The 15,399-nt window shown below is 47.7% G+C and overlaps 1 protein-coding gene across 1 annotated transcript in view; it reads right to left on the bottom strand.

Moving 5' to 3' along the window:
• Positions 1-12,758, bottom strand: part of LOC142592576 (uncharacterized) — a 33,679-nt gene extending 20,921 nt beyond the window's left edge. The window contains exons 1-2 of the mRNA XM_075704106.1: positions 10,457-12,758; positions 251-331 (exon numbers count right to left, since the gene is read on the bottom strand). Coding sequence (XP_075560221.1) covers positions 257-331; positions 10,457-10,834 — 453 coding nt within the window. The 5' untranslated portion in view covers positions 10,835-12,758 and the 3' untranslated portion in view covers positions 251-256. The remainder of the gene's footprint in view (positions 1-250; positions 332-10,456) is intronic.
• Between the last annotated feature and the right edge of the window lie 2,641 nt (positions 12,759-15,399).

Genomic DNA, 15,399 nt, shown 5'->3' with positions numbered 1-15,399 from the left:
CCAATGTTTGCCCCACCACCCCAAGCACAGCTCTGTTACTTATGCCTGATGTATGATCATCGTGCTGACAACTGCCCCACCAAATCAACTATTATCATATGTCCTGACTGCACGAGACAACTCAAGCAAGCAGGAGAACACCAATGCTTTCTCCTCTGCTTGCACTGCAGTGGAGATCATAGGACCAATGACCCCAGCTGCCAAATTAAAAGGCAGAAAGACCATAACAAGACAGAACGAACCTACTTACAACGCATCAACCAGCAGCAGCCTCCACTTGGTTCCAGCATCCCCAACACTGCAACCTCGACTGGTTACCATCGCGAATACCCTGCATTATTATCGCACAGACAGCAACTGCAAACAACACAGACGCAACAGCCCCAGAAGCAACAAGATATGTGGCCTAACACACTGCTGTCACAGCCGACGACTTCGGCAAGCGCTACACCGAACGTGCAACGACTGGCCTCGAGCAAAAGCCCTGCGCACACCCCAGTCTGGGAGAATCGACACACCCAAGGCGCCTGTTAAGCCAAGCACTCCTATCAACCCGCGATCCCCATACTTCAATACCCTAACACCACAAGCACATTCTCCTACTCCAATTTACAAAGCACCACAATAACAGCAACACCCACAAATCAGAGACCTTGTTAGAACGCTTTGAAAGCCTAGAAAAGAAACTCAATACCTCACCGACATTGTCGAAAAAGTTGCGTCAGCCTATGAACGTCACAAAATGCCACACCGTGCTAGAATGAGTAGACCGCATGCTTAGTGCCTTCTTCCAGATGAAGATCTTAGCTACGAAGACATGGACCACATGTCTCATTCGCAAAAGAGACAACTTCCTGATGACCCAACCAACACCTCCAGCACCCAGTATAAGACTACGAAGGTCGCTATTCCATGGCAGAAGTAAGGCACAGAAACTTTTGCGTTTGGCAGTATTACTGCCGTGGTTTTAGTAACAAAAAAGCAATAATGATGCAATACTTTGTAAAATAGAAAAACCCACCACATGAGTTATTTCTGCAAGAAACATACAAAGAACAGAAGATCCCAGGATACACAGCTACACGCTCAGCGCACAACGAACACGACCAACCTTTAATTTCGATGTACATAAAACATAACTTTAAACACTCCAAAGAAATAGCACCAGACTCTTTGCAAAGTGTGCCTTAATAACTACAATATACCCGGACACCTCACAACGATCTGCCAAGCTGTACAACGTCCACAATCCACCAAAATCCACGTCTTTTCAACTTTAGTCGCATTTTCAAGCACGCTAAAAAAGATGAGATAACACATGACATTTACATCATGGGAGACTTCAATGCGCCCAACACATCATGGGGATACAAGGCGAACGTGAAAATGAACAGGTTGCTGGAAGACAACAAACAAATTTCAGTACACAGTTCTCAACACTCCGGGGATAACAACTCACTCAGGGGCACAAAATCAAGTTCCTACTACACCGCACCTCGCGTTGCACAATGGTGAATATGCTACGAGCTGGGAGAACAGCCACAAAAACCTAACTAGCGACCACGACATAATAAACATCACTATACACATGACGCCTCGAAAGCGCCGCACTACTGTCACCTTCACAAATTGGGACAAATTCCGGAAACTGAGGCAGAATATCACTCATACAGGGCATGACTTAGACACGTGGGCTAAAGGCCTGATACAAACTAAGACAGCAATTGCAGACACACACACAACTTCAGCGCCGGCCTGGCCCGCACCTCACACACGTCTGGAAAAAACGCAAAATGCTATTGAGAGCCTTATCCAAGCACCCGCAAAACAATCAGCTTCGTGAAAAGGTAGATGATATAACTATTCAAGCGATCAATCATGCCCGGGCGCTGGAACAGACAGAATGGAACCATATTTGTGATAGCATCCAGAATACGTTAGACAAAAAACACACGTGGCATTTTTTTCATGCCCTTCCCGGCACAAAGAAACAAGTGATTCCTACCATACAGAAACACGCCACTACGCAAGGTATAAACAAAACATTTGATGAACTTCGGACCCTTTACATACCTGCGGCACATCATTCACTGTACAAAGACTATGCGAGCCCCCCAAACGACAACATCGATGCCGTCTTCACTATGGCAGAACTACACATAGCATTGTTGCAAAACAATAGGGTGACGGCGCCGGGTCCTGACGGCATCACATATACTCTTCTGCGTAATCTGCCCGACGGAGATAAAGAAATGCTTCTCTCGCACATAAATGAACTTTGGAACACAGGCGCCCTCCCAGATGAATGGAGATCATCACACATTACTATGATCCCAAAATCAGGGAAAAAAGCCACGCTTTGCAACCTCAGGCCAATATCCATAACATCACGTATGGGCAAAACAATGGAACAGCTAGCATTGAACAGACTAGAAGAATGTTTGGATAACACGAAAAATTTTCCGCACCAGCTCGTAGGCTATTGCAAGAACATTTCTGTTGTAGCGGGTGGCAGAGTGACTGAGACGATCCAAGAGCACGTACCGCACTGTTTTATTTCAGTGACAGCGAACTAGATACTATATAGGCTGCTTGCCTATGACGTAACATAAAAAGAACGAATCATGTTTATCATGTGTGGCACAGCACTTCATATCACTTCTCCCATTCTTTTAAAACTGCAGTCTTTGCACGGATCTTCGTTGTCGGGTAGACCTCCGTAAGACCGGCGGACTTGGGGGAGAGAGAGCCTTTTCGGCTGGGAGGGACGTTGGAGGTGTTGTCGGAGGAACAGGCGCAGCGCCACTTGCTTCTGGGGTGGCCAGGCTGCACCAGGCTTCTGGCGTTGATGTGGGCCGATTCTTGTTGTCCGAGCTGGGTTGAAGCGAGTCGGGAGCCTCCGCTTTTGGGGTCACGGGTGACACAAGGCACGCGACGGAAAATTTGGTTGAAGTGACGTCTGGCTAGGCCATCTGGAGTGTCGACCGTTACAAGGCGTGAACCCTCTATGCTCTTGACGATGCCTGGACGCCAACGCTTCCCTTGACCAAAGTTGCGCACCCACACCTGGTCGCCGGACTGGAATCTAGGAGGCTGCGAGTAACTTCGAGGCAGAGAAGGTACGCAAGTATCCAAGCGCGAACGAATTTGATAGTTCAGCAGCATCTCTGAAGGAGACTTGCCGCACGGTAGTAGGGTACGTCGATAACCTAGGAGCACTCGCACTAGTTTTGTTTCGAGATCGTTTACCATCGAGTGCTTAAGAAGGCCATCCTTTATTGTGAGGACCGGACGCTCTGCGAGACCATTAGATTGTGGGTGGTACGGCGCACTAACGTAGACGAGTTATGTTGTTGACAGTCATGAACTGGGAAAACAGCTGACTTGCAAACTGAAGCCCGTTATCTGATACAACTGTTTGCGGCAAGCCAAAACGCGCAAACAATTCTCGAAGCCGCGCAATTGTGACTTCTGTGGTCGCCGACTTCACGGGAAGTGCCTCAATCCATTTAGAATGGGAGTCGACGACTATCAACAGCATGCGTCCCTCTATCGGTCCGGCGTAATCAATGTGAAGCCTTGACCATTTGGTTCCCGTTTCTGGCCAACAGATAGAAACCTGTCGATGGGGCATTGGCTGAGCTTGTACACATGAGATGCACGAACGTGCAAGGCTTTCGATCTCACCATCCAACCCAGGCCACCAGAACAGCGTCCGAGCCAGTCTTTTCATCGCAGATGCACCCTGGTGTGACCGATGTAGCCCAGCGAGCATGGAGACTCTCGCTTTGCGGGGTACGACGATGCGATGACCCCAGTAGAGCAGGCCTTCTATGCTTGACAGCTCCAGTCTTCTGCAAAAATAAGGTTGAAGGTGATTGTGACACGGTGACAAGCGTTTAGGCCATCCATTCAGTACAAAGTGCTGCACAACGCTAAGGTTTTCATCTCCGTTCGTCAGCGTCCGTATGGCATCCGCTGGCACAAACGAGCTGTCAAGGGTCTCTGAAGACAGCACGTATTCTGGTAAGGTGCCCGATCTACAAACACAGGCAAGCGGCTCAGTGCATCCGCGTTGGCGTTTTCCTTGCCGGCCTTGTACTCTATGCGGTAGCTATATAAACTTAGAAACAGAGCCCATTTCTGAATACGTGCCAACGCCATTGGGGGCACAGGTCGATCTTCACGTAGAAGTCCCACCAGTGGTTGGTGGTCCGTGACCAATATTAACTCGCAGCCCAGCAGGTAGTCTCGAAACTTTGTTACTCCGAATACCAATGCGAGCGCTTCCTTCTCGAGCTGAGAATAATTCTTTTCGGCGTGTGTTAACGTGCGTGAACGGAAGGCAATGGGCTTATCCAATTTTCCAATTCGGTGCGAGATTACGGCACCTAAACCCAAAGGTGACGCATCGCATTCCAAACACACTGGTTGGTTGGGATCGAAATACGTCAGAACAGGCGAACTCAGAAGTGTTTGTTTAGCCTCGAGATATAAATTTTCCTGCGCCGTTCCCCAGTGCCATTTATGCTCTTTTTCACGCAAAAAATACAACGGCGCCAGCATCGTTGACATGTGTGGCAAGAACCGGTGATAAGTCAACAGACCCAAAAACGAGCGCAGCTCGCTTACATTCGTAGGCCGTGGCGAGTCGCGTATTGCTGCTAGGTTCTTCTCAAGCAGATGCAAGCCGTCTTTGTCAATGCGATGGCCCAGGTAGACGATTGAGTCTTTGCGAAAATGGCATTTTTCGGCCTTCAGCTTGACACCATTTTCTTGAAGCCTGCGCAAAACGTCCCGAAGCACTAAGCCATTATCGCCTTGACGTTCCGCTATCAATACATCGTCCAAATACACCTGCACGGCTGGAAGACCGGCCAGGACCGTTTCCATGCGCCGCTGAAAAATCGCGGGAGCCGAGGCAACTCTAAACGGAAGACGGTTATAGCAGAACAACCCCTTGTGAGTGTTTATCACGGCCAACTTCCTCGCCTCCTGTTCCAATGTGAGTTGGTTATATGCATCCTTAAGGTCCAGTGTTGTGAAAAATGATCCCCCACATAGCGACGCGAAAATGTCTTCAATGTTTGGTAAAGGGTACTGCTCAGTTATGCACGCAGCATTGATTGTGGTTTTGAAATCGCCGCAGATGCGAAGGGAACCGTCTTTCTTCAGTTCTGGTACGATTGGCGCCACCCACTCAGAATGTGCTATGGGCGATAATATGCCTTGCTCTACTAAACGGTCCAGCTCAGTTTCCACTTTTTCACGAAGAGTATAAGGAATTGACCGCGCCTTGTGGAACTTTGGTTGGGCACCTTCTCGAATGTGGAATTTCACAGGTGGCCCCTGAATGTTTCCAAGTCCTGGCTCAAAAAGGGCAGGAAACTCGCTCCAGAGGCTGTCGGGATCTGCTGACGTCGATTGAACCGTAGAAAGAAACCCGGACGGCAAAAGCGAGAACGCTTGGATTAAGTCCCTTGCGCAAAGGCTGGGACCCGAGCAGCCTGTAACTATCAGTGTGGCAGGTACAGTCTTCCCCGCAAAATGGGCTTCAAGGTGCAGTTCACTGACAATGGGTAGCTTGCCCAAGTAACAGTTGAGCGTGTGTTTGCATTTCGATAAGCGTGGCCAACTCAGACGGTGCTTTAGATACACCTCCTGCAGAATGATAGAAAACGGTGATCCCGTGTCAATAATCATGTTCAAGGGCACGCCACCCCAGCGGATAACTCTGCGGAACGCCTGGAGCAAAGATTTCTTTTCCCGTGATTCCTGCAATGTGAAGACTGATGAAATATCGCCTTCCTCCGTTTCGGATACAGCGCTCTCATAATGAACTGCGTTAGCGACGCCATCGCGCCTACGACAAGCCCGGAGCCCCGACTGGGAGCGGCATTTTCTTGCGAAATGACCAGTCTTCCGACAGCGAAAACACTGCTCCTTTTTGTGCGGACAGTCGCTTGCTTTGTGATCGTAGTTTCCGCAGCGTGCGCACTCAGTATGGCTTTGCTTATCTTTGGTGAAGGTCTGATATCGGCGCGATTTACTCGCTACAGTGCACACCGCTGCCTCATTATCAGGTCTAGTCATGGCGCTTACTTCCAGTGCGGCTGTCTCTGCCGCTATGGCAATCGTTTCAGCTTGGGCAAGTGTGAGCTCAGTTTTTTCAAGCAGCGTCTGCTGCACCGCCCGATTTCGAATGCCACAAACAATGCGGTCCTGTAACATACGGTCCAAACTGGTGCCAAAGTGACAATTATCCGCAAGCTTGCGTAGCTCAACAACATAGTCCCGGACAGATTCGCTTGCAGCCTGATCCCTTGTAAAGAACTTGTAACTTGCGGCAACCTCATTAGTCTTCGGCGCATAGTGGTTATTTAGGATGGTAAGTGCGTCCTTGTAACTCAGGGCGTTTACTTTCTGGGGGGCGCACTGTCCAGCAAGAACGCCTACCGTCTTCGTTGACAGTGTCGAAACCGAGAGCGCCCTTTTCTTGTCATCTGTCTTAATATCATTTGCTTCAAAAAATGCCTCCAGTCGAGTCAAGTAAGTATCCCACCTATCTTGATTTTCGTCTAAACTTGGGGTACCGAGGTTCGTAGCCAGGGCCATGACCGCCGATGCTCCATAGACTCGATTACTTTCAGTACCCAGCAAGACTCCCAGCGCTACCGAGACGCCACTGTTCGTGGCGGGGGCTCCGCGGGGTGGTCACCCTCGTCGCCACTGTTGTAGCGGGTGGCAGAGTGACGGAGACGATCCAAGAGCACGTACCGCACTGTTTTATTTCAGTGACAGCGAACTAGATATATAGGCTGCTTGCCTATGACGTAACGTAAAAAGAACGAATCATGTTTGACACGTGTGGCACAGCACTTCATATCAATTTCCACACAGGACTTATTTCTCATATTACAGAACACACTTCTGCAGCCAAAGACAGCACAGAACCAAGCCCTTCTCGCAATAGATATAAAAAAGGCATTCCATAATGTTACACACGATCACATTCTCAAATCGGTTCACGACAGTGGATGCGGCGCCAACATGTACAATTACATATGCAGTTTCCTCAAAGGCAGGACAGCATGCTTCAAGGCAGTGCAGTATCTTTCCTTCCCATCAATATTTCCTGTGGGACACTTCAAGGATAAATTATTTCTTCCACCCTCTTTAATCTTTGCATGACAGCGCTATCAAGGCAGCTATCCACAATCCCTAACTTTCACCACACTTTCTACGCCGACGATATTACCCTATGGTACGAAACCAGATCTCCAGGGAACGTCGAAACGACCCTCCAGGAAGGCGTCGCCGCCATAGTTAACCACTTACACAAAGCCGGACTCCAACCTTCAGCAGAAAATCGGAACTCCTCCTCATGAATGAAACACAACACCAAAAGAAAACAAATGCCCTGATACAACTCACCTTATTAGGCAAGCAGATACCAAAGGTTACATCGTGCCAAATACTTGAATTTATCATAAATCACAACAATGCTAATTCTAATGTTGTACAATATCAAAAAGACTGCCAAAATCTCACACACCTAATGCGAAGGGTCACTAGCAAAAAACACGGACTGAGAGAAGAACAAGCAATACAGCTCGTGACTGCGCTCGTGTATAGTAGTCTTCTGTACACCGCACCATTCCTAACACTGACACAAACTCGAAAACTCGAATCTTCACTCAACATCCTTTACAAGGCTGCCGTGGGCCTGCCGATATACACCTAAAATCATTGCCTTCAACAAACGGGCCTCGTTCACACTTTTACAGAACTAATACAACAACACCGAGACAGACAAGTAGCACGCTTGTCTTGTACGGAGCAAGGATGCGACATCTTGAAACGAGCAGGGATCGCCCCTATCCAGTTGACACCAGTTAGACAAAGCCCTCCGCTACCATGCAACATTACATTTACAAATATACCAAAAAATATGACGCCACACCTACATGACGGTCAACGTCAAGCGCAAGCAAAACATCACCACATAGACCAGAAATGCATCACGATATACATGGACGCCACACGCCCTGGCATGGGATCATACGCGTACGCAATACATACACTTGGACAGACAGCACCGATCATCCAAACAGCTGGGCCATTTTCCAACTCTCCCAACATAGCCACTCTGGAAACTCACGCGATAATATATGCCATACAAGAAGCCTCTCTACTCGCTAAGCACCAGTCCAGTACCATCAAACATCAACCTTTATACCGACTCCAGCAAAGCCATTCGCAACATACAAAACCGACTGTTGCAAAACACACCTGCATGACATCTTAATAGAATCCTATAACCGCAAACCGAACATTACAATCACCCTGCGTTGGGTGCCTGGTGATGCTGGGATCGAGGGAAATCACACTAGGCGGATGAACAACGGGCCTTAGCGGGGCAAGCGCTCTACTTTACTGGGTCTTAGCGTAGGCCTTAAATAAGGTTTTCCTTCCTCCTCCTTCTAATGTTTGCCTCAATGCAAACAAGGTGGTCTATTGCTGACCTACCTTCCCTGAAACCACATTAAAGGGGATCAAGCAGAAGGTTGCTTTGCAGGAAATAGATTAGATGCCGATTTACCATTTTTTCATAACTTACATTTACAGCTTGTTAGTGCTATTGGCCTATAATTGCTGGCTAATGCGGAGTCTTTGCCTTGCTTATGAATTGGGATGACAATCGCTTCTTTCCACGAGGATGGAATATGCCCAGATACCCACATGGTGTTGTAAAGAGACAAAAGTGTGTTCAGTGTTTCTGGGTGCATATTCTTGATCATCGCATACACTATGTGGTCACCACCTGGTGCTGTGTTGCTGCAGGAACTGAGAGAAGCCTTCAGTTCAGCGAGACTAAGCGGACGGTTGTAAGGTTTATTGTCTGTGCCCTTTCGTTCAAGGCGCTCTCACTCTATGCGTTCCTTGAACTTTAGGAAAGTTGGCACATAATGTGATGCACTAGAAATATTTTTAAAATGCTTACCCGGGAAGTCTGCCTGATCTTTCATTATTAAAGGAAGTCGTTGTGTTTCCCTGTCCTTTAGTTCATTCACCCGGTTCAACACCTTACCCTCATCCTCGTACGAATTGTCATGTACGGAGCAAGGATGCGATATCTTGAAACGAGCAGGGATCACCCCTATTCAGTTGACACCAGTTAGACAAAGCCCTCTGCTACCACGCAACGTTACATATTACATGTCTACATACGTACCTTTCCCAACTTTCTCACTTAGCACGCCGACGTGTTCTCCTACGCTGTGATATTGCCTTCTTGAAATTAATTAGGTTCTCCGCCGTTGCAGAGTCACGAAGCAGGCCTCAAGCTTTATATTGTTTTTTGTGTGCTTCTTTGCATTCGTCGTTCCACCAAGCAAGTCTGTTAGCTTGTTTCATGCATTTTTCAGCGGCGTCAATAATAAAACATGTCAACTATGCCACAGCATCATCTATGTTTAAAGAAATCAAATCATTGTACTGTAAATATGTAATCTACTGAAACAGTTCCCAAGTTGACGCATCGATTTTCCATCAGGGAATCTGTGGAGGGCAATCAGCTCATTTTGTTAAATTTAAGAGAACAGAGAAGCGGTCACTTCCATAAGGGTTCTTCAGGACCTTCCAATCCAGGTACAACATTAGAGATGGAAAGGCTATGGTTAAGTCTACTGAATATGATTTATGTGTAGTGCTATAAAAGGTGGGTTCTTTTTCATTCAGAAGAACCGCACCGGTACATAAAAGAAACTCTTCTACAGTACACCCTCTTGTATTGCAGCGAGTCACCCCACAGCATATTATGGGGGTTCACATCACCGGTTAAAATGAAAGGCTCAGGGAGCTGATTGACAAGCGTTTCAAGTTCCCTTGGTTGCAAATGATGTTCACGTGGTAGGTAGAGTGAACAGACCGTAACCAGCCTGTCGAATAGAATCGCCCTAACTGCTACTGCCTCTAAATTAGTTTGAAAGTGGAGGTGTTGGCAAGGAACTGACCTCTGAGCTACAATAGCCACGCCACCAGATGCAACATGGCCATCATCACAATCTTTGCGGAATAATGTGTATTGTGTTAGGAAATATGCATTTGATGTTTTGAAATATGTTTCCTGAACGCAGAACAGCCTAGGGTTAAACTCTTGTATTATTTCTTTGATGTCATCTAAATTGTTTAGAATGCCACGGGCATTCCAATCAATAATTTGTACAGCCATTTTATTAGAATGAGAGATGTTCTGTGTTCAGGTGTGTAGTGGTGTACCTTAGGCAACAGGACCGTCGTCCGGCCCCATTAAGGGTTTTTTGTTTGTTCTGGCGAGCTCGAGAGAGCCATACCTGTTTTTTGGCACCAAACTTGCCGGTGTTGTGTTCATTGCCTCCTGGGAGGCACTGGATGCCTGCGCGTGCAGGCTGCCAGTTTGTTTGTCAGACCTCACCTGGTGAGCCGTGGTCTTGAGGCCCGACGAACCTGGGGTATTCCACGCTGGCCTCTGTGTCTTGGTGGGTGGAGCAGATTTGACTGCTGCCACCTCGGGTGCGGGGGGTACGACAGCCAACGAACTCGGGGTGTGCAGGTCGGTGCGGTGCTGCCCACTGACGCGTCGCATCAGCATACGTTGTGGTGTCGAATGGTGAGCACCTTTTACATGCTTCCTCGCTTCCTTTTCTTTTTTCCAGTTGGGACAAGATCGGGAGTATGCTGGATGTTCACCATCACAGTTTACAGTGAGGTGTCGCTTCACACTTGTCTGAGGCGTGGCCTTGGACTCCACGTTTCGCACATGTGAGTCTACCACGGCAGCTCTGCGATCCATGGCCAAATCTTTGACATTGGAAGCATGTTCTTGGATTAGGGATGTATGGTCTGACAGCTGTCTTTGCGAATCCAGTGTCTATGGTTTGTGGCAGACCGCAAGTGGCAAAGGTGAGGATCACGTGCTTTGTAGGAATCTTCTGAAAATGATGCGCTGCACTTTGGTTACATTTTGCTTTTTCCAGCCCTCTAATAGTCCTGTTTCAGACAAGTTGATGAGATATGCATCAAATACTACTCCGTGTGCTGTGTTCATAGACCGATGAGGGGAAACGGTAACAGGAATATCTCCAAATTCCACAAGTTTGTTTAGTTTGTTAGGCTGCTCTTTATCACGGATCTCAAGCAGGAGGTCCCCACTCGCCATTTTGGTGACCTTATAACCTGGGCCAATAGCATGAGTCAAGCCTTTTGCAACAAGAAATGGAGATAGCGTTCTAGCTGGTTTTTCAGTTTTTTCGCTGTGTACAACTTGAAAGTGGGGGAAGATTTCTTTCGGTTTGAAGAGGCTTAGAATGTCATCGGTGCGTCCCCTCTTTTGAGGGTGACAATCAAGTTGATGTGGAAAAGCAGGTGTTCCCATAATATTTCGGTCATTTTCGGCGGCAATGGTGGCCACCCACCACGGAGCCCAACAAGGGGACACTGTAGCACTTAATGTGTAAGGCTGCAGACGCCAGCCGTGCATTGCTGCTATAACCTACTATAACATACCCAAGAGAGGGCATATACACAAGGTTAACCCAAGCAGCCTACGAAAATGTAGAAGTAATAGAAGAGAAGAGAAGACAGGACATCTGAGAAAGCATGCAGGAAAGAAAAAGTTCGGAGAAGGGGACAGGAAAAGACAACCAGCTGATTTCCCCTGGGTGGGTCAGCCCAGGGGTACCGTCTACGTGAAGTGGAGGCCAAAGAGGTGTGTTGCCTCCGTCGATGGGCCTTAAATGTCTGAACACTCGGCATCGGCTCAACCCCCATGATCCCCTTTTCCCTGGACATGGCTAAGCCACGCACGGCTACATGCGGGAGGGTCCAAACCTCGTGTGCTCAGGTACGTGGTGTCGCAACACACTAAACGCCTGCTGACGCAGACGCCCCTGCGGGGACTATGGAAGACCCTATGCAAGTTATTTTCTTAACACACGTGTGAAAAGTATTAATAAGAAATGAAACACTGCTTTAGTTGTTTAACTCAGTGGCAATCTATACAAAACTAGAATGCTTACAACACTTGATCTTGAGCCTTGAGCATATGGAGCACACTTGAGCCTCCAGATTCCCTAAGGTTTCAAGTGCATTTAGACCTATTGCTCGAGTTAGGTGTGCTCGTAGACCATTGCGTAGCCCATTGCATCGAGCACACGTAATCACTCAAAGAAAAGCAAAATGCACGAACTAATGAAACATTGCACGTGTAAATGCCATTGTGGTGTCGGTAAAAAGTTGGTTTTGTGAAAACTCAATTACCGTCATAACACTAAATTCTGGACGCACGAAATCAAAGCTTGGGCGGTGCTTATCATGACGAGGAACCTTTTCGCGGTTTCTTACATAATTAATAAATGCAGCCTCTTGGCATCAGGGCAGGCAGGCAAGGCAGGCAGGCATGACATGCATGCTGAAACGACGTATTCAATGCAACGCCCTATCACTGACAAACTACTCTATAGCGTCAGAGCAGCGTTTTCGGGTGATACTCACTTCGACAGAAGCGTCGAAAAACTGGAACAGAAACTAACGTTGCAGCGCAGCCCTGCGACCGGGGATATGGTAGCTAGAAGGCGGGGTGCTTCCTATTTGGGGAACAAGATGGGTGCCGGTCAAGTTTAGCGGCCGTTTTAGGCAACACTGGCAGAGGTGTCACCCCCCTAAGCCGGGCGAAATGTAGGCTCCCTAGTCAGACTATGAATGCTGCATGCTATGTGGAAGTACTTGAAAAAAAAAAAAAAAAAAAATGAGTCGTCCGCGTCCGTCTAGCAATCGCTGTATCATGGATGCTCCATCACGACAATGCACTGAGCCACACTGCCTTTACTGTCATGGACTTTCTGACCAAACATTGCCTCACAGAACTTTCCCAGCCACCCTACAGCCTAGATGTCGCTCCTTCAGACTTCTTCCTCTTCCGCCGACTGAAAAGGGTCATGAAAAGACGGCACCATGGCTTGGTTGAGGCCATTCAAGAGGCCGTAATGAGGGATCTGAAGAGCATTCCAGTTTCTGCGTTCCAGGGAAGCTTCAGCGATTGGCGGAGTTGCTGGAAACGCTGTGTTGATGGAGAAGAGGCATATATTTAATTCAGTCTTACTACTTTCCAGACAAACCCTGTATATCCAATGGCCACTCAGCCCCAAGTTCTACAAGTTGCGGGAGCGAACTCAGTGCAACGCAAAAGAAAATGCTGCACTGCAAGTGTCGCAGAATTCAGGAAGTTTTACAGAGAGCACACACAAATATATGACACCGCTGATGCACAAAGAAGCCTGTTCCTTGCGCTGGCGACTGTCAGCTAATATTGAAAGTCAAGAGAAGTACAACTGTTCGAGAGGTTTGCTGAGCAGTGAGCTTTCAGAACCACAATGAAATGAAACCAGAAACACTTCGTTTCCTCTGCAGTTGTTGTCAACTGCATATTACTCAAAATTTTGCATCGACACTACTTTGAGTATTGCCATATTATCACGTCTAGAGGGTGAAAATTGAGACACTTCCAAAAGCGTGATCCAAAAGCAGCAAAGTGACATAACAAAAGCCCTACAGACCTCGACAGAGATGTCAGCAGTAAACAAAGCCCTTGCCTCAGCGATCCCCGCCAGTGGGCCAGCAGCAGGGGGAGCAGGTGTTGGAAGTATGGAAGTATGTTGGAAGTATTATCTGAATGCATCAGGGTACGTTCAGCATACTTTGAGAGTACCTCGTGACCAGTCTTCAATGACAGCATGAGTCTCACAACCTGGGGCTACTGCATGTTAAAGGTGAGGCTAGGTGGCGCCAGCCGCCGCCCGTTACAAAGGGTATAGCCGCCATCCATCCATCCATCCATCCAAAGACATCACTCAAGTACAATGGCCAAAGATCTTTACTGGCATCGCGACGAGCCTGTCACTGAACCCGTTGACCATCCTTACTTGCACATCCCACATGGCACAAGGTGATCATCAACAGCAGTCAAAAACTGGCTCGCCGCAAAGAGAAAAGGAGGACCAATGGCAGCATTTCCTAGCACCTGCGTGCGCACTGACAATATGGGACACTGACCATTTGTGAAGGACACTCACGACAGATGCAAGTGTCTAAACTGCAAAGGGCACACATTTTTCATGTGCTCAAAGTGCAGCACCAGTGCCAGAATTAAATGAACTGCTTTTATAAGTTGCACTAACAGTGAAACCCTGCAAAGAAAAAAAAAACTTTCTCCTTGTTAGGACTGTACATTCCACCGATTCTTCATCAGTACCGTGCGAGCGTTGACTGGCCAGCCAGTCAACTTCAACTGAAGTTAGTGCACATGCGCTACTCTTGATCTCATCGCTACGCATGGTTAGAAGGCACTGACCATGCAATACGGTTACATAATACTATACTAATATATATGCAATACTATAAATAGCCTGCTAGTCTAGATTGGACCAAATGCCCACTGTTGCGAATTCATGACATACCAATTTCTTGCACTATGGCCTATTGAAAAAGAAATATGGTTGTCTTCAAACCTAAACTTACAAGTGGTACGAAAATACGAGTCACTTTTTTTAACAGTGCCTTCATAATTTGGCCAATAAAGGGTTAAGCAGTGGTACCTTGCTGCCTAGTTCCAAGGGAGGTGATGACATAGAACAACTTACAATGTTGTATCCTGCTTCAATGCTCCGAGAATCTAGCAGCCCACTGATGCCGTATTGGGACTGCAATAGCTGCTCCACCACATTCTCAAAAGCATTGAGCCCACAGCTTGCATCTTATTGTGCAATCTGAGTTAAGGGGGGACACGGGTCTTAGAATCCGAAAAATCGTCGAAAAATCGATTTTTTGAAAATGTTATTTTCGAAACCTGCTGCCAGTTCTTCACCTGTCTGCAAGGTTTCACGCTTCTAAATTAAGTATTTTACGCGCAATATCAATTTATATTGTCACTGTTCACCAAATTTCAGCGGTAATGGATGCCAAAAACGGCAGTTTACTGTGACGCGCAGCTCCTGTACCACTCGGGCTATCGGAGCCATCTTGGTCTCTCTTGAAAGAGCAGCTTTCCCTCTTCAAATTCCCGCCATTCATGTCTCCGCCCGTTCGTTGGCCAGAGAAAAAAAACGCGCCAAAAAAAGGTCCCGACGCGCACTCCTATTTGTTACTCGAGGCACGTGACGCGAGGGCGCTACACGGTTGGCTGAAGCCGCCTTCGTCGTCTGCTCGACGCGCTCAGCCGGAGCAACGCCTCCTATAACTGTTTAGCTTGTCCGGAAAGCCGCCCCGTTAGCGTTGGGGCGTTTTACCGGGTGCGAACTGCGCATGCGCATGACTTTACCGGATACCGTATTGCGTTACCGGATTGCCGGATTCCGGTACCGT

The sequence above is a fragment of the Dermacentor variabilis genome, chromosome 9 (assembly GCF_050947875.1).
Source record: "Dermacentor variabilis isolate Ectoservices chromosome 9, ASM5094787v1, whole genome shotgun sequence".
Taxonomy (NCBI): domain Eukaryota; kingdom Metazoa; phylum Arthropoda; class Arachnida; order Ixodida; family Ixodidae; genus Dermacentor; species Dermacentor variabilis.
This window is presented reverse-complemented; position numbering and strand designations above follow the sequence as displayed.